The sequence below is a fragment of the Podarcis gaigeae genome (genome assembly GCF_964106915.1).
Source record: "Podarcis gaigeae genome assembly, chromosome: 1".
NCBI lineage: Eukaryota > Metazoa > Chordata > Lepidosauria > Squamata > Lacertidae > Podarcis > Podarcis gaigeae.
Genome location: NC_139678.1, coordinates 17,915,462 through 17,938,118, shown reverse-complemented (window position 1 = coordinate 17,938,118; position 22,657 = coordinate 17,915,462). Strand labels below are relative to the sequence as shown.

Genomic DNA, 22,657 nt, shown 5'->3' with positions numbered 1-22,657 from the left:
TTATTATTATTATTATTCTGAGCGCAGATATCTGCAGCAGGAAACCCTACTATTACAAAGTCACCAGCTAAGGAGCCAGGAGAAATCCAGGTCCCTGAGCCCAATGATGGAGATTCACCTGAGGCTGACAGACAGGAGTCCCCAGAACAACCTCCAAAAGCAAAAAACTCATCGGAGCCTGAGGAACCAAATACCTCCCACAGTATTTGTGCAGTGAGCGCAACAGTCGGGAGGCCATAGAGCATAGGAGGAATGCCCGTCTTCCGGCTAAAGGGTTGGCTATTTAATAAACTAAGCTTTCCGCAAGGGGGCACAGCCTAGGAGAGGTGGTCTGGGAGGCAGAGGCTTCAGAATGCTCCGTTTGCTTTCAACCATTGCTGAAACAAGTTGCTCACTCGGGAGCTCTCCGTGGTACTGAAATTCCTGGCTTGCCTTGCTCTGTGGGCTCCTTTGCCAGACCAGAATAGGACGTCTACAGATCTATATGCATGCAAACTTCTCTGGGAGTTGGAGCCCTTTGTCCATTAGGATTCTCTTGTAGGATTCCCCACTGCAGACATCCATGCCAGATGGGCAGGCCCGCTACCCATGTAATAACATGGAACCTCTTCATGCAATTCATATGTGAAGGTGTGTGTGTGGGGGTGTTCACACAAACACCCCTCACCAACAGGGAGGTTAGGATGTGCCTGGTGACAATGACAAGTCCCTGCTGCCAAATGGTGATGTGCCCAGCCAGTGTGGGAGGGGGCTCTACCACAAAGGGAGAGATCCAGTCAGGTGTGCACATATAACCCCTTCTCTTGCCATTTTAGCAACATAAGGGGCCTTTGACATAAGACGGGGCCTTTTCAGTGGTGGTGGCAAGTTTGTAGCAGTCACTTCCAAGGGAGGTTCAGCTGATTCCATCATTATCAGGAGGGAGCATAATAAAACACCCCTGTATTCAAAGCACTTTGAGGACCAGGCTGAACAATGTTCTGCCGGACTGGACGTTTCTACTATATCTTGCATTTTTATTATTGATCAGCTTATTTTAAGGGTGGGAAATCTTTTTTTCAGCCTGGGGGCGACACCCCCTTGTGCACAGTATTTCAGGGGTCATGTGCGAGGGTTGGGCTGGCCCAGAGGTAGAAGTGGGTGTGATTCTAATGGTCGCATAGGAGGTTACATTCCAGCCATGCAAAAGTCAGGGGTTTGCACACATTCCTCCATACAGGCAAGCAAGGGGCTTTGTCCCAGTTCAAGGCCACATTCCAGCCAGGCAAAAGCACTCAAGGAGGGCTGGTGAAGGCCTGGAGAGAGTCCCAAGGGCCAAATAATAGAGGTCCGGTCCACAGGGCTGGAAGTTCCTCGCTCACAGCTTATACTGTGGTTTAATTGCTTGTTTTAATTGCATCCATGATTGGAGGGAGCAGGTGCTGCTATTAGCTGCCTCCTGGGTCCCTAAAGGATATAAATATAAATGTTTTATAAATATACATAGGGGTGTGTGCGAGAGTCTGGATGTGTTTGTCTGTGTGTACGTGCATGTGAATAAACACGTACGTAATTATGTGTTACATATCTGCTGCGTGTGAGAATGGATGTGGGTGCATGTGTTATTTCTGATAGGTATGGATAGGTAAAGGTAAAGGACCCCTGGAAGGCTAAGTCCAGTTAAAGGCAACTATGGGGTTGACTAAACCGCTTTTGGAGCAACGGAACACCCTGACGGAAACCAGAGTGCATGAAAACACCGTTTATGTTACTGCCATAGCAGTACCTATTTATCTACTTGCACTGGTGTGCTTTCAAGCTGCTAGGCTGGCAGGAGCTGGGACAGAGCAATATGAGCTCTCCCCGTTGTAGGGATTCGAACTGCTGACCTATTGGCAAGCTCAAGAGGCTCAGTGGTTTAGACCACAGTGCCACCTGCATCCCAGCTGGCAGAAATGCGTGTACTGAGCTGGTCCACTCACTGCTGACATCTAGCCTCCAAGTTAGCCCTGAAGAAATGAGGTCTTTGGCCTTAATTTGTTCCTTATCCTTGCTGTAGCACCTTAAAAACTTAACCAATGCATCATGACATAAGATGGGAATATCCCTTCATGCATCTGATGAAGCCTCTGTAGACTAATGCAATGCTTCTTAGCTTTTAAGCTGCTACAGGACTCTATGTCTCATTTTAGCTGTGTTGGACTGACACGGCAGGAAGTTTTTTCCCACGGTGGAAGTTACTTGCATGACAGGCAACCTGCTAATGAGTCAAGCCTCACACAGAGGGTTGAGCAGGAGAGCAAGAGGTGGCAGGTGGCAAGTTCAGCGCACTAAGCCAGAGGCAAAAAAGAAAAAAAGAAGAGTCATGCAACCTGAATCCACTAAATGCAAAAATGCAAATCCCACCAAGTCCTAGCTCTCAGATCTGTTAAAAGCACTGCAGGACATGGCACTCAAAGCTTTGATGGAAACCCTTTCATCATCTGGGTGACAAACTTTCTTCCTATTTCCCATCTTGCTGACTTGCCATTGAAATGTGAGCCCCACTGAAATCTGGGCTTTTTTTCCGGGTCAGAGGCAACCAATGAATGTGGAGGCAATCTCTGACCTGGAAAATCCTCTGGGAATGCTGGTTCTGAACAGAGGCTAGAAGCACGCACTGATATTTTGACAGCCGATCCCCTTATTGAGCATGGGAGCAATGTCAAGCGCATGGAACCGAAACTGAGGAGCTGAAAACGAATGCACTTGTTTCAGAAGAAACAAGCAAGAATTACCGTATTTTTCGCTCTATAAGACACACTTTTCCCCTCCTAAAAAGTAAGGGGAAATGTGTATGTGTGTTATGGAGCGAATGCAGGCTACGCAGCTATCGCTGAAGCCAGAAGAGCAAGAGGGATTGGTGCACACCGATCCCTCTTGCTCTCCTGGCTTCAGCGATAGCCCCGCAAAGCCTCCTGAGTGCAGCCGGAGTGCTCCTGCCTCTTCGCTCAAGAGGCTTTGCGTTGCTTTCTTGTCCTCCTCTAAAAACTAGCTGTGTCTTATGGTCGGGTGCGTCTTATAGAGTGAAAAATATGGTGCACGCCTTCCTTCAAGTCTTGATTTTGAGCTTAGAGAAGCTTGAAACCTTATGCAAAAAGTGCAGGACGCAGTCACAATTCTGTACGTGTTGGCGGAGGGAAATGGCCCACCACACAAATTGCCCAGTGATCACTACTGTTCAGTACAGTAGTTATACAACCAGGCTCCAAACTCTCCTTAAGAGCGGAGCAGACCTTATTTTACTGCACAGGTGAAGAATCTGGAGCCCAGGGCCAAATGAGGACATACATGTCTCTCTATCTGAGCTTTGTCACTTTCTGCAGACAACAGCCACCACTCCCATGCCTTGGACCCCGGAACACTTTTGCTTGGCTGCAATGGGTTTCTTGAACTGTAGTATTTTTCTCTTGCTTTTCTGGATAGAGAGCAGAGAGGGACGCAGGGATGTGTGCAGAAAGTTACCAACTGTACAAAGGGAAAACTCAGTGTCATTGCTCCACTCACTTCAGCCTCTTAGCTCACCCACCACTGACATGTGAACCCCCCCCCCCACCTCTCAGAATGGAATGACCTGGGTGGATTTTGGACCTTGGGCTGAGAAAATTCCCCACCCCTTTTTCACTAGGCCACAGTTTCTCCCATCATGTTACCTAGGATAGGATAGTTATGTTGGTGGCCTGGGAACGGCTCTGGAGATTTTTATTGAAAAGTGTGTGTGTGTGTGTGTGTGTGTGTGTGTGTGTTGCACAGGTTCACTTTGTTAAGGTGACAAGAAGGTGTGAAATCAATTTTTAAGGTTTCTTGATCCGACACCCGGCAAGTTTACAGCAAACAATGTGTGTGTGACATCTGATGTTAGCCATACTCAGAATAAAACCACTGCTATCAATGGACTTGCTGTAAGCATCTTAAATCATAGATATGAATTGGTCTATTCCCAGCATTTCTTCATAGTCTATCACCCCCATGATTCCAGGACTTTGGTGCTACAGTTTCCCGACAAAGTTCTGGCAGGTGCATCATGGGAAAGACTCGCCTTCTGTCATGACCAGAGGGTATCAAAATTTAAAGATGTCTTTCATTTGCATTGCTATTACTGAATGTTCAGAGTGGCTCAGGCAGGCCATGAGACTCTTAACCTCAGGGTCATGGTTTCAAGCAAAAATAATCCTGCATTGCAGGTGGGTGGACTGGATGATAACCGTTGTGGTCCCTCCTAACTCTACAAATCTATGGTTGTATGATTCTAACAGCACTTTCTTGTATCTCTTTAACACCAGCAATATCTAAGTGGAGGTCCCAGATCACAAGGTGAGATTGGTCTCAACTAGGGCCAGGGCCTTTTCAGTACTGGCCCCGACTTGGTGGAACGCTCTGTCACAAGAGACTAGAGCCCTTCAGGACTTGACATCTTTCCGCAGGGCCGGCAAGTCAGAGCTGTTCCGCCTGGCCTTTGGTTTGGACTCAGACTGACCCTTATGTTTCCCTCCCCTTACGGTTTTGATCTATGGGCTACTTTTAAAATAAGGCTGCATTTTAAATTGCATTTTAACCTGTATTTTAAATTGTCCCCCCCATTACGTTTTTACTGTAATTTTATTGGTGTTAGCTGCCCTCTGGCCAGGGAGGGCAGGGTATAAATAAATTTATTATTATTATTATTATTATTATTATTATTATTATTATTATTAATAATAATAATTTGCTGTCCTTTAAATTTGCTGTCCCACAAGTTCGCTTATTTATTTTACAATGACAAACATGACACTCCCCAAATCTGTGGCTGGAAACGGTCCTTGTGCTGAACATCATGGGACACCGGATACTGCCCTAAGGTGAGGAGGTAGGATGCTATTGGTCGATGCAGCTTAGTACCGACTGTGCTGATTGGCAGTGGCTGTGCTGATTGGCAGATTTTATACAGGGTTCTTCCCTACCTGGAGACACTGGGACCTGAACCTGTGACCTTCTGCAATGCAGCACGTGTGTTCTACCAGTGAGCTATGGCCCCTTGCCAGTAGTGATGTAAAGCCCCCAGCGGAATGGGATGCCTGGCCTTGTTTCTCAACCTGCAAGGTGGGAACTACAGGGAGCAACAGAAGAGAAAAACCACAAATAGCGACGTGCATTTTATAGTTCTAAAGAATGAAATTTGCTGTGACTCATCTGCGATTTCTCCCCGAATTGAACATGACAAACCAGTGAGGTAAACGCGTTAGCACAATACTATTTTTAGATGTCTTCCTGCGCAGGACTGAGCTGCACAGATAAAGGGCTCAGTCCACAAAACCAGGCTGCTCTGCGGCTGCTGCCTCTGCTTAACAGGGTTTTCTGCAATCTTCAGTAGGGATACATGAAGAGCGGACAGCAGTCGTGCACCATCATGTGAAAGCAGCATGCTTTAGACTTAGTCTGCACAAATGAATTCAGGGTCAGAATTCTGATTCATATTTTGCTATCCCACCCAACCCCTCTTGTGCAATAGAAACAGTCCAGAGGAACCCAGAAGTCATTTAGTCCAACTCCCTGCAATTCAGGAATATCAACTGAAACTTCCAGCACAGATGGCCATCCAACCTCTGCTTAAAAACCTCAGGATTTCCTGATGTTTAGTCGGAATCTCCTTTCTTGCAACTTGAAGCCACTGGTTTGAGTCCGACCCTCCGGAGCAGGAGAAAACAAGCTTGCTCCATCCACCATGTGACAGCCCTTGAGATATTGGAAGATGGCTATCATATCTCCTCTCATTCTCCTCTTTTCCAGGCTAAACATACCCAGCTCCTTCAACTGTTCCTCATAAGGCTTGGTTTCCAGACCTTGACCATCTTGGCTGCCAGCTTGTCAACATCCTTCTTAAATTGTGGTGCCCAGAATTGGAAACAGTATTCCAGATGTGGTCTGACCAAGGCAGAATAGAGTAGTACTATTACTTCCCTCACTACACTTCTGTTGATGCAGCCTAGAATTGCATTAGCTTTTTCTCCCTGCTGCATCATACTGTTGACTCATGTTCAGCTTGTGGTCCACCAAGACCCTTAGAACCTTTTCACCTGTACTGCTAGTAAGTCAGGTGTCCCCCATCCTATATTTCCACAGACCCTAGACTGTAGTGCCGCCTTTCTCAACCTGTGGGTCTCCAGATATTGTTGAACTACAACTCCCATCACCCCTAGCTAGCAAGGCCAGAGCTCAGGGGTGATGGGAGCTGTAGTCCAAGAACATCTGGGGACCCACAGGTTGAGAACCGCTGTGCAATGTATGTCATGAACGAAGTTGCTATCTAAACTGCAGTTAATATCGATGTAGTGAAAGCTCTTGTGATCTGGGCACCAGATTTTAAAAGGAAATTGGACAACTCCATGGAGGATGAGGCAGTAAAATGCTACCACGAGGGCTCCAAACTGCCTCCAGTATTGAAGACAATATGCCTCTGAATATCACTTACTTAGGTAAAGGTAAAGAGACCCCCAACTCTGGGATTGTGGCGCTCATCTCACTTTATTGGCCAAGGGAGCCGGCGTACAGCTTCTGGGTCATGTGCCCAGCATGACTAAGCTGCTTCTGACGAACCAGAGCAGCACACAGAAACACCGTTTACCTTCCTTCCGGAGCAGTACCTATTTATCTACTTGCACTTTGATGTGCTTTCGAACTGCTAGGTTGGCAGGAGCAGGGACCGAGCAACGGAAGCTCACCCTGTCGCGGGGATTCGAACCGCCGACATTCTGATCAGCCAGTCCAAGGCTCTGTGGTTTAACCCACAGAGCCACTCAAACCTTGCTTGCAGGCTTTCCATACAAATCTGGTTGGCCCGTTTGCGAACAAGATGCTGGACTAGATTTGGTCTGACGCTGCAGGACTCTTATTACATTTTCATCTATCCTTCTGAGCCCTGCCTGTTAACAACATATATGGAGTTGATGTTTGGCTTTGACTGTTCCTAGATTAGAAGCCAGCACAAACAAGAGATCGAGAAAGAGAGACAGAGAGAGATGAGTTCTGTTAATCAGTCTTTCTCAACCTGTGGGTCCCCAGATGTTGTTGAACTACAACTCCCATCACCCCAGCTAGCAAGGCCAGAGCTCAGGGATGATGGGAGTTGTAGTCCAAGAACATCTGGGGACCCACAGGTTGAGAACCGCTGTGTTAGATGGTTTTCTTCAAAGCTGACAAATTTCCCCTGGAATAGGTGGATGCTCACAAGATCACCGGCTGAACCGAAGCCTGATCCCAGCAAGCTTTTACCCTTGAATGCTGACATTCAGTGACTTTTGGTAAGTTCGCTGGTAGGAAGTTGTGTAGACAAGACCCCCTGAGTGATGAAATCTGAGGTCCTAACAAATGCCCATGCATTAAGAGATTAGTGACTCGCTGGTGATTATGAAAAGCTACCTGGCATCTTTCCAGCTTCTAAACACAGAAGCAAAATACTGCTTCAACTAAGGAAATTTGATCTTCCGGCTGAAAACTATATTGCAAGCTTCTTCTTTTTTTAAAAAAAGTGTTCCTGTTGCAAATAACCCCCACCCCCTGAAAGACCCTTTGCTACCAGAAGCCGCTCTCAGGAACAAGTCACTTGACCTGCTCAGTTGATGCTCTGTGATGCGTCAAGGCTCCCATTGTGTCTCCTTGAGAAGAGAGCGAAATTAAGTTAGCAAAGGATTTCTCAATGCACCTCGTCATTCCACACTTCGTGACATCTCTGCAGTCTTTCAACACATGAGAAGGCAGAATGCTAGTCTCGTGTGAATAGAAGGATACATTCCAGAGGTTCCTTTGAACCCGCCATGCCTGTTGTTAGAGATACTGTTGATGTACATTTGTCAGGCTATCCGTTTTAGATCTGCATGCTTTTAATTATTTGGGAGTGGGGTAATTATTATTTTCATAACGAGACCAACTACAAAGCCCCTTATTTTCTAGACGGGGTTCGTTCAAATTTCTTTGATTTCTCAAGGATGGAATCTGGGGCCTGGCCAACCTAGTTCTTTTAAAAGGTGTTATTTTAAAGAGTGGTCCCAGCCTACCTACTTATTATTGGAATTCCCCCCTTTTAATTGTGTTAGGTTAACCGAAAACAAGTGTGCTGGCAGGGGCTGATGGGAGTTGAAGTCCAACAACATTGGAGGGCAACAGGTTGGCCAAGGCTCTAGGGCTAGGCGGAAGAAAACAAATTTGCTCCGTTGTCTATGTGACAATCTGTGTCAGCAAAGGTCTCCACCCCCCCCCAGTCTGCCATGGCTTGAAATTGTTAATCAGCCTTTTTGTTTTCTGGGTTTGTTTTTTTAGAGTGCTTTAACACAAATGCTTTTGATGCTTTTGAATTATGGTGCTGGAGGAGACTCTCGAGAGTCCCATGGACTGCAAGAAGATCAAACCTATCCATTCTGAAGGAAATCTGCCCTGAGTGCTCACTGGAAGGACAGATCCTGAAGCTGAGGCTCCAATACTTTGGCCACCTCATGAGAAGAGAAGACTTCCTGGAGAAGATCCTGATGTTGGGAAAGATGGAGGGCACAAGGAGAAGGGGATGACAGAGGACGAGATGGTTGGACAGTGTTCTCGAAGCTACCAGCATGAGTTTGACCAAACTGCGGGAGGCAGTGGAAGACAGGAGTGCCTGGCGTGCTCTCGTCCATGGGGTCACAGAGTCAGACACGACTAAACGACTAAACGACTAAACAACAACAACACAAAAGGCCAGATTTGGTGTTAAATAAATAAATAAACAAGCAAATCTGCTAAATTCCAACCAGAACATTTCTTCAGTGGTTTCCTAATCTCAGAGGCCCAATTGCAGAACGAACATCACCTGCTATGGAGAAGAACAGGGAAAATTGCTGCTTGCTTGTTTTTTTAATTGCCCGTGCACTTTTCAACTATTAGTTATTGATCCTGCTTTTGACCTCGTATATATGTTTAAAAAGGGGGGGGGGCAAACAGATAAAGTACCCTCTGGTGTTTTTTTGTGCAGCACACACAAAGCAGGAAGAAGTCAGGCCAAGGGCATATTGAACAGGGAGCCAGTCACCACGATCCGATCCATGGCTTGTTGCCTGGCAACAAGCCACACTGCCAAAAGAGCCCATCTACTTATTTTTTTTTATTTTAGTGATGATAACTTGGCTTCCTTGAAATAAAAAATAAAAGCATCTGACAATAATTACTACTGGAGCATGTGACTCAGAATTTCAAAGTTCCAGGCTAAAACTACCCATCAGCCCCTGCATTTCAGCACACTGCAAGAACTATACATGCCAACATCCCACAGATTATTTGGGGAATAAGCACAATTAATCGCAATAGGACTTCATTCTGTTCTTAACCTGAAACTGTTGTTAGCCTGAGGTACCACTTTAGCTAATGGGGCCTCCTGCTGCTGCCACGCGATTTCTGTTCTCATCCTGAAGCAAAGTTCTTAACCCGAGGTACTACTTCCGGGTTAGCGGAGTCTGTAACCTGAAGCATCTGTAACCCGAGGTACCACTGTACTTCTATCAGATCTCAGAAGGCTGGAAGAAGCACCCTAAGCCTTGGGTGATTCAGTGCCACTTCAAGAAGATAGCTTTGGGCTCTGTGGAGCAATGATCTGACCTAGCATAAGGAGGTTTCCCATGTCCCTTTGGTCATGGATGTGCCACATAAAGACATTACAAGCCTTGGACTCCTCTGTGGTGCGATGGGGATTTCTTTTCGTCATTTCAGATAGCTGTCTCCTCCATTTACACCTCATTATCTCCGAGGCAGATTACATTAAAATAAAAATTGGCTATATTCAATCTGGCGTAGTGACATACTTACAGCACAGAACTGATAAAGTGAAACATTAAAATACAGCATTATAACTTTAAAATAAGGATTAAAACTAATAGGAAAAAGTGGGGACATTCATAGCAATTGTGGAGGGTTTCCTGTGTAGGTGACTCAGATGACAAATATTTTGCCTTTGAGGCATCTGAAGTGGCATGGGGTTCTGGGGAGGATCTTAAAGGGGGGGGGAAGGTTTATATAGTGAGACATGTTCCTAAGATATGCAGATCCCAGCCAGTTCAATGCTTTAAAATTTAAGGGACAGCCACAACCCTTGCTTCAAAACAATGTGTTATACAATATACTCACTCCAGAGGACCAAGAAGTTACCGTATTTTTTGCTCTATAAGACTCACTTTTTCCTTCCTAAAAAGTAAAGGGAAATGTGTGTGCGTCTTATGGAGCGAACGCAGGCTGCACAGCTATCCCAGAAGCCAGAACAGCAAGAGGGACTGCTGCTTTCACTGCACAGCGATCCCTCTTGCTGTTTTGGCTTCTGAGATTCAGAATTTTTTTTTCTTGTTTTCCTCCTCCAAAAACTAGGTGCGTCTTGTAGAGCAAAAATACGGTAGTTTCATTCTTAACTGGAACAGATGTGGGGAACCCTTGCCCCCCGATGTTGCTGAACTACAATTCCCATCATCCCCAGACACAGGCCTGATGGGAGTTGTAGTTCAGCAACATCTGGAGGTCCCAAGGTCCCCCACTCCTGATCTAGAACATAGTACAGCAGCGAGCAGAGCCAGGCCTAACTGAGTGAAGCAACTGCCTCAAGTGGAAAATGTGGAGATAGTGGGGGGCAGCAGGGAAAGCCCCCTGCTGTCCTCCTCAGCACCTTGGCTGACGGAGCTGTGGACCTCCATTAGAAAGAGTGGGGTGGAGGACACTCTCCCGTTTCCAGTACTGAAATATTATTCAGCTGCCAGCCCATATAGCTTCTGGGATGGGGGTGCTGTTCCCTTATCTCTCTCCTTCTCCCTCCCACCTCATTTCTTTGGGTTGCATGGCCCTATCTCTGGTCTAAATAATGTTGTTGTTGTTGTTGTTGTTGTTGTTGTTGTTGTTAATAACAACAACAATAATGTGAAAATAGATTAACAGTTTTCAATTTCAGAGTTTCAAAATTCAGTTTATGCTTAGCGAAGCAAGGAAGCTGGTCGGTTCTTCTGTCAGCCAGTGAAGGTACGTTCCCGTCAAAATTCAGGCCCCTCTTGGTCCACACCCGCCGTTGCTCCACCAGAAGGGGGAACCAGGGTAGCGACACATGCTTACGAAAGCCCACCTACCTGAGAGAGAAGTTTATTGTCGTCCTCTAGCAGTTTGACTTTTGTTTCAAGTTGTCTGATGTAGTTAGAAGACGAATCTTTAAAGGGAGGAAAGGAGAGAGAGAGGCAAAAATGAGAGATTAACCTTCCCAGGAGATAGTGCTTTAAAGTCAAGCAAGATAGCTTCACAATTAGACTAATGTTTCCTCTCAGCAGAAGAAGAAAGGTCAAGGCAAGAACTGAAGAACAATGCCCAGGGGAACAAAGCGGGCATTTCACAGTTTGAATCCATTAATACAACAAAGACCGCGCACACACACACACACACACACACACACACACAGAACAGAAGCAAACCCAGGAGCAGAAAAGGCCTCTCACAACCCTTGGAGGCTAGTGCCAGTAACAGGAGCATTTCGAGAAGCTAGGCAGAAATAATGAGGTTCGGTTCAGTCTCCTTCGAAAGCAGCAGAAGAGGAGACGTTTTAGGCATCAAAAGAGCAAGGGGACATTGGGGTGACCTTGTGCAGGCAGAAGGAGGCCGTCTCCTCCTTCAAAAGAGCTGAGTTTGGGAGCAGGTGGGGGGAATGGGTTACCGATGCTCAAAAATACCTGCTTTTTATTTTGAAGGAGTATAGAAGATTTTGCATGTGGTAAGAATAAGGGAACGAGCAAAGGCGGTTATGAAGAACACCCAGCCGTTTCTGCAGTGTTTCAAGGGCATTCGCATCTCTCCACATATATAATCTTGTGCTTTAGATTTCCGCAACACTGCCTTTGAAAACTGCACAGTATAGCTGCCAGGAAACTGGGATTAGGCACCACGAGCGTGTTACGCCTATTTTCTATCATCGCCTGTGACTTTGGGTCCATTTCCAAGCCCGATTGCTGGTTTTGACCTTCAAAAGCCCTTGGGAGCTTTTTAGTTCGAAAAGCTTGTAAGAAATGAATTCTTATGCTTACATCCTGCCTTTCTTTTGTCACGGGATCAAAGGCAGCACAAACGTGATTCCCAGGCGGTCACCCAACCGAGCACACCTGTACCTGCTTAGCTTCAGCTAGGTGGTGGCCTCCCATGTTTTCAGCCCCCCCCCCCGGTGAATATGAGCTGCCCAGACCTTGAGATCATCATCCGAAGTCCTTTTCCAGGTGCTCCCCATCAACTGGGATATTGCAGATGGCTGTGAGAGAAAGGGTCTTTTCCACAGTGGCCCCCTCGGTTGTGAAAAACCCTCCGCAGATACATGTGCCCAACTGCTTTCCACTTTGTAATTTTTAAACATTTTAGCATGCTGCGGTTCTGGCGACAAAGTTATATTTTCCGGTTTTCGCTTCTGATCACTTTTGTTTATTTGACTTTTTAAATAGCCTGCTAAACGAAAGTCTCCAAGGGGATAATGGCATATTTAAAAACATAAACACACTATAGCAGTGCCACATTCATACAAAAATGCATCACACACACACATAACAGTACCCCCATAACAGATGTAGTAGCTCGCTAACAGTCAAAACTTTGTTGCAATGTTTAAATCTCTTGATATTTGTTATTTATTTTATAGGTATCTCATTTACAATTTTTTTTAAAAAAATGTTTCCGCTACCGACATCATCCAAATAACATTGGAAATAAGAGACCGCCCCCCCCCCAGTAAATATTAGGCACCTGGTCTTTCCTTAGGTTCCAACAAATTAATATTTAATTCACCATATACCTGCCTTCCCACTGCCCAAAATAAATAAATACAAAATCCCCCACACTTACTCATTGGTTGCAGATGGATGGGGGACAGAACACTGGATTTTATTTTATTTTATTTTAAAAAGGAATTTGCAATCAGCACCTGGTGATAAGTAAACGGCACTTTCCATGAGTACTTTTGGAAGTGCCAAGATATTCCTTGCTCCCAATAAAGTGAAGAGCATCTCTACGCATCACCAATTGCTCCAGTAATGAAAAGTATGAAAGTTACACTCTCTCTATCAAACTATTGCCTTGAGACCTTAATCTCCATTCAGATGAAATAACCATTTGGCTCTTTACATTCTGGCCTCTGTAAGGAAACACTGGGCAATCATAATAAAATTCAATTTAACAGAGGGCAGAGTATGTGTGTGCAGAAGTGAAGGAGAGCAAAAAAACGAATCAACGGTGTTGCTGTCAGCGCTTGACGTTCAGCCAGAAAGCAAATTCAACCCATTGCCCTTCCTGTTGCTCCCTTTGAGATTAAATGCCCAACATTTGGTGAGTACGGGACCTACATTACAAAGAGCCGACCCTTTGCTTTCAGCAAAGGGTAAGATCTGCAATAATGATTTTCTCTGCAGTAAAGAAACTGCATAAGGAAACTGGATAAGGAAATAAAGAATAAAAAATTGGGATAAAGAAATATTGTGCAGACAAGTCACATGTACGTATGCCCAAATCAGGGCTGTCTTAAGCATATGCGGTGCCAGGGTGCAAAGATCTGCCTGGTGCCCCCTCCCCAGGTTGTCCAGTCCCAGCCATGCAGGAGAGCGGAGCCAGCCAGCTGCCTCAGCATCTCACTGGCTCGGTCACTCCCGAACTCGCAGCACAGAGTGACCTGCAGCAGAACAGCCCACCGCGGTACTCCAACCGACGGGCGGGCTCTTCCCCGGACTCAACTCTCGGGCCCCAGACTCTTGGCCTGGCACCCCTGAGAGCCCGGCACCCAGGTGCCCCACATTCCTAGTGCCTATGGGTAAGACGGCCCTGGCCCAAATGTTTCTTCTTTTTGTTTAAATACCCAAAGCAGTGCTTCAGCTCAGTGGCACATCACTTGCTTTGCAAGCAGAAGGTCCCAGGTTCATCTACAGGTAGGGCTGGAGAATACTCTGGTCTGAAACCCTAAAGCCACACTGCTGCTCAGTGTGGACCAGGGATGGGAAGTCAATGGGCTTCCAGTTATTGCTGGACTATGGCTCCTGCCCACTGGTCAGGCTGATCCCCAGACTTCCTGTCCCTGGTGTAGGCAAAACTAAGGGCTATGATCTTGAAGGCAGCTTCATCACCTCCACGTGACATGCACATGAAGGAGATCCATGCTGGGAGGTATTGAGTGGCCCAGTGAGCATCATGGAGGGGTGGGGAATCGAACCCTGTTCTCCCAAGTCCTAGTTTGACACTCTAAGCACTGCACCACCACTGGCTAGTTTGAGGTGAACCACGAATGAGAGAATAAACTGTGGACCACAACAGAGCCACCACTTCAAAGGAAGGACAGAAAACAACTAGGATGTCCACAGAAGAAGAAGCACCAGGAATTAGATCTTATGACTGGGCAATCGAGGTTCATTTTATTGGAAGCCTATCTAATTGAATAATGGCTGCTGCAAAAATCTCTCTTGCGCGTCTGCTACAGAATGTCTTACTGAGTTAATTCTCTAGCTGAGGAGACAGCTTCCCACACTAGAGGTTTGGCCTGTGTATCCACAAAAGATTTTTAGATGCTCTGGCAGCATTTGTGCTGAAAAGCAAAATTTAACAGCCACTTCAGTTCCTCACAGCTGAGTTGTAAAACCTGAACGCCCTTTTCCTATCCTGAGAATCTGAAAAGCTAATTGGCTAAGTTGAAATCATTTCTGCTTGTGGGACCAGAATTAAACTCATTAAAGAAGCTGTATTATTACCCTCACGAATACATGCAGATCTTAGCACAAGGGCTATTCCATCTGGTATATAATGTAATTCAACCTCAATTCAATCTAATTTCCCCCCTTTCCAAGCTGACAAACAACTTTGTAATTATTATTGCAGGTAAACCAAAGAATGACAGATTGCAGTAAGGCTGTTTTGCTTCAGTGATGGGGAAGTCCCATAGGGTTGCGACTGAAGAGGGTTCAAAAACTTCAGCTAGTGCAGAATTCGGCGAGCAGGTTGCTCACTGAAGGAACATGGTTTAAGCATATTACACCAATCCTGGGCCAACGGCACTGGCTGCCAATTAGTTCCTAGGCCCAGTGCTGGCCTTAAACGGCTCAGGACTGCAATACCTCAAACACGCCTCTCTCCATATGAACTGACTCGGAACCCTGAGATCATCATCTGAGGCCCTCCAGGAGGAGTCTGGAGAGTGGCAACAAAAGAACGGGTCTTTTCTGAGATGGTTCCCCATTTATGGAATGTTCTCCCCAGGGAGGTTTGACTGGCACCCTCGTTACATATCTTTAGATGCCAGGCAAAAACGTTATTTTTCAATCGAGTCTTTGGCTCATTGGGATCCAATGTGGTTTTAAATGTGTCCTTGGAGGCGGGAATGACTGGTTTGTGTTTGTTCTTATCTTTATTATGTAGTTCGTGTTTTTTAAATGGCAATTTTATGTTGTGAACTGAGATCCATGCATGAAGGGTAGCGTACAAATTTAATAAACACCACCACCAGTCTTGAGGGACCAAGGGATGGCATGCAACTAGGTTTTGCTCTTGAGCAGTCCTACTGAAATTGATGGACCTAACTTATTTCTGTTCATCCATTTCAGTGGGTCATCTTAAAAAGCAGAGACATCACCTTGCCAACAAAGGTCCGTATAGTTAAAGCCATCGTTTTCCCAGTAGTGATGTATGGAAGTGAGAGCTGGACCATAAAGAAGGCTGATCGCCAAAGAATTGATGCTACCAGCATGAGTTTGACCAAACTGCGGGAGGCAGTGGAAGACAGTGGAAGAGCCTGGTGTGCTCTGGTCCATGGGGTCACAAAGAGTCGGACACGACTAAACGACTAAACAACAACAACAACACCTTGACTAAAACTTAGTTGAAGAACACCCAAGTTTTCTAGCTCCATGAGAACGTTAAGCAAATATGGATCTATCACTGGAAACAAAGAAATAAATCCTCTCTCCTCACCCATGCCAGCCCTAGGTTTTGTGGGATCCTTGGGTAAGTTGCAATGGTGGGTGGTGCTCAATGGAACTGGTAGGGCAAGGAGGTCAACAGTCGATGAAACCAATGATAGTTCTTCAAGGGCAACACTGAGACTTAAGGAGGAAGAACCTGGCAGCCAGGTCCACTGGAAAGTGGGCTTGGAGGAATCAAGGCTGAATTTAACAGTGCATTGCCCCATTTGCCCTTATGAGTCGGCCTCCACCGGCAAGTTGTCTGCAGTTGCCCCCATGAGTGTAGGCAGGCAGCTCCCCCCATCAAGAAAAACCAATAAAAATACATGCCGAACTGAGGTTCTGCCCCTCCCCAACAAAAATCCTTCCTAGGCCCATAGTTGCCCCACTCCTCCTTGACAATGTCACCACTGCTGATTCTATCGTCTTCTCTCCCCAAACCCAGCAATATTACAGCACAGAAGGGAAAGGACTAGGAACACAGAGGTAGGTTTTTTTGTCCTTTTCCTTCATCTTGTCACTGTTCACAAGTAAAGAATGGGGCAGGTAAAAAGACAGAGACAACAAGGAGTAAGTGGTATGGGACCCAGAGGGATGGCTGTGGTCCCCTTGCTGGGCCATGGCAACTGCCTGATGATTCCCCCATCTGACGCCAGCCCTACCCATCATCCAAAACGAAGCAAAAATGTAAAATAAGGAACCGCAGCCTTGAAAGCTCCACGTGCATATTTTGATCCCCAGGCAATCGCCTCCGAAATGAATGTAACCCTGGCGGATGGTTGCCCAAAGCACTTGCGACTTCCCCCACCTGAGATTTCACAGAGTGCTCCACGATTGCAAATACGATTTAAGCTGGCAGTAGAAACAAAAGCCTGCATAGTCCCTCATATATATTCCAGTCATCATACATTTCAGTCAGAGAGAACATTTGGCAAAGGTGTGTGTTTTGGGGTGTTTTTTTTTTTACTCAACCTGTAAATTTAATTCCAAATTGTTGCTTCTTATTATAATGAAAACATTGATAGCAGATGCTACTTCATTAAATTAATCAGCGCATTTCATTGACCTCCATACTTCACCATTTTTATAATGCAGACAGGAGTAGAATACTATTGGGGGAAAGGTGCTGTTTTTTTAAAAAAAGTATTTTATTACAGAAGCGCACTGAATTACGTTTTAAAAACAGCCGCATCTTAATACTGTGTACAAACAGAAGCACTGAAATACTGTGCAGACGCTTCGGCTTTTAAGGTTACCTAAGGAGGCAATTAACCTCCTGGATAGCACAGGGAATTTTATTACAAAACTCCTGGGAATACCTTCAACTCAGCCCGTGTTGCCTTCCCATCCAATTATCAGCTTGAAGACATAGTAAGGGTATGTCTATGATCGCCATGCTTTAAAAGGGGGATTAAGTATTTTAATGTACGCCACACATTTTTTTAAGGAAAAGGAGTTTGGGGAATGGTTGTAACTCTGTGCTAGAGCATTTGTCTTGCATGCAAAAGTTCCCAAGTTCCACCTCTTACATCTCCAAGTAGGGATAGGAGAGATTCCTGCTTTTAACCCAGGATAGCTGCTGCCAGTAAGTGCGGAGACAATACAGAGCTAGAGGGACACATAGACTTACTTAATAAAAGGCAGTTTCCTATGTTCCTTCCTAGGTATGAATTTTTGCTTTCATTCTGTATCCAGGGCAGCTGTCTACCAGCTCCATCTGGTGCAAAGGCTGAGACCCTACCTGCCCGCGGACTGTCTTGCCACAGTGGTGCATGCTCTAGTTATCTCCTGCTTGGACTACTGCAATGCGCTCTACGTGGGGCTACCTTTGAAGGTGACCCGGAAACTACAACTAATCCAGAATGTGGCAGCTAGACTGGTGACTGGGGGCAGCTACCGGGACCACATAACACCGGTCTTGAAAGACCTACATGGGCTCCCAGTACATTTCCAAGCACAATTCAAAGTATTGGTGGCCCAGTATACCTGAAGGAGCGTCTCCACCCCCATCATTCTGCCCGGACACTGAGGTCCAGCGCTGAGGGCCTTCTGGCGGTTCCCTCATTGAGAGAAGCAAAGCTACTGGGAACCAGGCAGAGGGCCTTCTCGGTAGTGGCACCTTCCCTGTGGAAAGCCCTCTCATCAGACGTCAAAGAGGTAAACAACTACCTGACATTCAGAAGACATCTGAAGGCAGCCCTGTTCAGGGAAGTTTTTAATGTGTGACATCTTAGTGTATTTTTGGTCTTTGTGGAAGCCGCCCAGAGTGGCTGGGGAAACCCAGCCAGATGGGCATGGTACAAATAAATTATTATTATTATTATTATTATTATTATTATTATTATTAATCCACCATTCTTGGCTTCAGGGCCAAGGGCCGCTCTTTTACCATCTTGCTGCAGTGAGGCATGTCATTTTAGAGGGTTAAACTTAATTTTTTGCAAATTTCTTCAGTGAGGGGTCTTAAAAATATGTGGTTTTTTGGGATGTGAGGAATTCAAACCTGCTATTATGTTTGTGGTTGGACATTATTTAATTTGGCAAGTCTACATTTGATGCAGAAACACAAACTGCTTTTGGGAAAACAGAATTTTAATTTTACCTTTTGAAATTGTTAGATAATAATAATAATAGTAGTAGTAGTAGTAGTATAGTAGTAGTAGTATTGGAAGCTGCCTAGGTGGAAAGGGTATAAATAATGAAATTATTACTATTACTATTCTTATAAAATAACTGCAAATACCAGGCAATCATTTTTAATGATTTCTATGCACTTTTACACATATTTTACTTACCAGGCCAAATTAAATTATATTAATTTAACCAAAACATATACTGATCTCCTAAGTCATGTTACAAAATTTTGGCCCCACTCATTTTTGGAAGTTGAAAGTTGAAAAATTCACCGTGCCTATTTGCTACACAGTCGTAAATGGAAGTCAAATGGAATCTGTTCCGGAGAAGTCCGTTCTGACTTCCAAAACGTTCAGAAACCAAAGCGTGGCTTCCGATTGGCTGCAGGATGTTCCTGTAGCCAATCGGAAGCCGCAGAAGACTTGTCAGACATTCAGCTTCCAAAAATAGTTTGCAAACCGGAACAGTCACTTCTGGGTTTGCGGCATTCAGGAGCCAAAACATTCGAGAACTAAGCTGTTCAAAAACCAAGGTACAACTATAGTTGGTACCACCCAGAGGACAACACATCCTTTGCACCCTTTGCAAACTAAGTCCTTAGGGCCCCATTGTGGCTCTGCACACAGAGGCTCTGCCCCAAGGTGGTCAGCTTGTGGCTCTCTAGATATTGCCAAACTACAATTCCCATCATCCTTGATCACTAGCCATGCTGGTTGAGAGCTATCGTTCCGCAACAGGCTAGCCATCCGCACTCAACTGAGTTGTGGCACATGCAACCAAGACGTGGTTTACGACAGAGCTGCTTGCTCCACCCAAAAAGCACAAATATTCTCCCCCCATCGCACAAATTCCACACGGCCAAGCTGAAAGTCTGTTGGCCTACTTCTCTCTCATATCACCCTGTCTGCTGCCCTAATTTTCCCTCGCGCTGTGAATGATTCTGACACTTCTATTTCCACTGCATTGTGCGATGACCTTTCCATCAAACTTTGTGTCAAGTGAGGACCTCCACGCGGGGACTAAGTAAAATGTTTCACTCGCAATGGCTGTCAGTGGGCTTTGAAATCTTACCTCCGCTCTTTAGCGCAATATTTCAGATTCGTTCCTTGACAGGCCTCCTGAGAACAGCACTTAAGGTTAAAAATACAGACCTTGCATTGCCTCGTAAAAACATGCTGATTTATTAGCCAGGTCAGCACTTCCATACCAACACCAGACAACGGGTGAAACTTTTGCTTTGTTTTTCCAAAGTGTTTACCTACAAATGCCAGCTTGTAATGTAAAAAAATAATAAATTGACACTACTTTTTATTTGTGTGTGTGTGTGTGTGTGTGTGTGTGTGTGTACTTAAGATTTTTCAAAATACAAGCATACATTGCATACTCTGGATTCCAAAGTACTTGTATGTTACGCTTTTGATAAGAAGAACAATTACTAATGCTATTATTGTTATTAATTTAGATAACACCCTTCATGCAAGGATCACAAGGCAGTTTACAATATAAAAACACAAAAATAATAACAGCCAATTAACCCTCCCGCTTAAAAGTTTTATAAAAATGAAATTTAATTTTTGCAAATTTCTTCAGAGAGGGGGTCTTAAAAATGATGAATATAAGGACTGACCACAGCTTAGTACAGTGGTACCTCGGGTTACATACGCTTCAGGTTAAATACACTTCAGGTTACAGACTCCGCTAACCCAGAAATATTACCTCGGGTTAAGAACTTTGCTTCAGGATGAGAACAGAAATTGTGTGGCAGCAGCGGGAGGCCCCATTAGCTAAAGTGGTACCTCAGGTTAAGAACAGTTTCGGGTTAAGAACGGACCACCAGAACGAATTAAGTTCTTAACCTGAGGTACCACTGTAATAGACTTCACAGAGGTTCTATTCCCAGAAATGCTGGTTAAAAAGGATCAGGTGATGGGAAAGACTTCTGCTGGAGACTTTACTAATACTGCGTTAGATGGATGCATAAGGTGACCTAGGGCATAGGAACAAAGGAAGCCACCTTATACCAAGCCAAACCATTGGTACATCTACCTTGGTATTGTCTACAATGGCATGCTGTAAGGAAATTCAGAAAGGGAGACTGGACCTGGGACCTTCGGCATTCAAAGCAGCTTGCCACTGAGCTTTCTATGTCCCTTTGTTGGAGGAACTGGGAGGTGGACAAATCTTTTGCTCTCTGTATCCACACGTCCATTTTGCATTGCTCCCAGGAAGAGGAGAAAGCTGCGTTTCAGAGAAAAGGCTGGAGAAGCACAAAAACAAGGAGCTCATGACCACCGTCTCCCTGGCCCAGACCGTTCCAGGATTTGGAGATCAAAACTGCACCTTGAACCAAGCATGTATTGAAGCAGAGTCAAGGCGGTGTCGTGCTACTATGTGGAAATAGTTGCGTAAACCAGCTCTCCACCTAGGTCTCCTAGCTACTCTTCTCCAAAGTCCCAGATCCTTTGTGGATCTTCAGCACAATTTCCTCCGGCATTGCCAACGAAAAACACTGCAGAAGCAGCAGTTTAAATTGAAGACACAGCCTTCCTTGTTTTTTAGTGCAGGTGGGAAGTCACTGATCTACTATAGTATGGCCTCGAGACACTCTTCTTAGAAGTCTAATTTTAGGTACCTGGTTCTAAATCGCTGGCCTTTGATAACTTCACCTGTCATAGTACTTGTCCTTGGTGTGACATGCAAAAATTAGCTTGTGGCCCGAGGAATCCAAAAGAACCCCACCTGGTTCTGACACAATTGTCTGGGCCAGCATTCTTAAAACATTGCAGACACCCTCTCTGCTTTTGTTATTTGCAAACCCCGTCACACCGGGACAGAGGCAAACAAACTGAAAAAAGTTTTATGCATCGCCGCCGCTCAGGGGTTGGAACTGCAAGTCACTTTGCAGACTAATGAGATTCCGCGGCTTTAATGATTAGGAAAAGGTTAAAATGACCTGCCGGGCACCCTCAAGTCACTTAAGCCTCTTTTCTTTCCTCGTGCAGCGTTAATCTTGGTAGCGTTAGTCACATGACCCAGCAGAAAAATGAAGCCGATTAGCGGCTTTCCCGCTGGCTACAAAGACGTCGAAACATTTGTTATGGTACCAGTGTTTTGTAGGAAATGTGGCAATGGCGCTTGTCCTGTGATCCCTTGCCAAAGAACTCTAGCTGGACACAAGTGTCTGGTGCCAAAGAGAACCACCTAAAGACTCTGGATAGAACTCATGTTCATTTTCACTGCAATAAGGACACAGGAAAGTACTTGATACTGAGTCAGACCATCAATAGTGTGGTTGTTCTCCAACATTTTAGACAGGGGTCCTTCCCAGGGCAACCTAAAGATGCTGGGTACCAAACGAGGGACTTTCTGCAGACAAATCATTTAAAGGTAAAGGTAAAGGTACCCCTGCCCGTACGGGCCAGTCTTGACAGACTCTGGGGTTGTGCGCCCATCTCACTCAAGAGGCCAGGGGCCAGCGCTGTCCAGAGACACTTCCGGGTCACGTGGCCAGCGTGACAAAGCTGCATCTGGCGAGCCAGAGCCACACACGGAAACGCCGTTTACCTTCCCGCTGGTAAGCGGTCCCTATTTATCTACTTGCACCCGGAGGTGCTTTCGAACTGCTAGGTTGGCAGGCGCTGGGACCGAGCGGCGGGAGCGCACCCCGCCGCAGGGATTCGAACCGCCGACCTTTCGATCGGCAAGTCCTAGGCGCTGAGGCTTTAACCCACAGCGCCACCTGCGTCATTTACTCTAGCACTAAACTATGGCCCCTTTCACCAAGAATGAATCTTCAATTGATCCTTTACCACAGGGATAGGAAGAGCTGGTCCTACTATTAGGCAGAGACAGGCAATTGCTTCATGTGGCAGGTGCTATACAACCTGTTCTGGATCATCCTAATGTGGCCTGCTACTTCAATATGGTGGAAGATGTTATCCCATCACCAGTATTGGCATAAAAGTTACTGTATTTTTTGCTCTATAAGACGCACCAGACCATAAGTTTTTGGAGGAGGAAAACAAGGGAAAAAATATTCTGAATCCCAGAAGCCGAACAGCAAGAGGGAT

At 45.6% G+C, this 22,657-nt stretch overlaps 1 protein-coding gene across 6 annotated transcripts in view; it reads right to left on the bottom strand.

The window, feature by feature from the left end:
• The window catches only part of CCDC85C (coiled-coil domain containing 85C), a 180,357-nt gene that overhangs the window by 49,808 nt on the left and 107,892 nt on the right, over positions 1 to 22,657 (bottom strand). For all 6 annotated transcript variants that reach the window (XM_083737067.1, XM_083737071.1, XM_083737069.1 and 3 more), the window contains one exon: positions 11,118 to 11,194. In XM_083737067.1, coding sequence (XP_083593193.1) covers positions 11,118 to 11,194 — 77 coding nt within the window. The remainder of the gene's footprint in view (positions 1 to 11,117; positions 11,195 to 22,657) is intronic.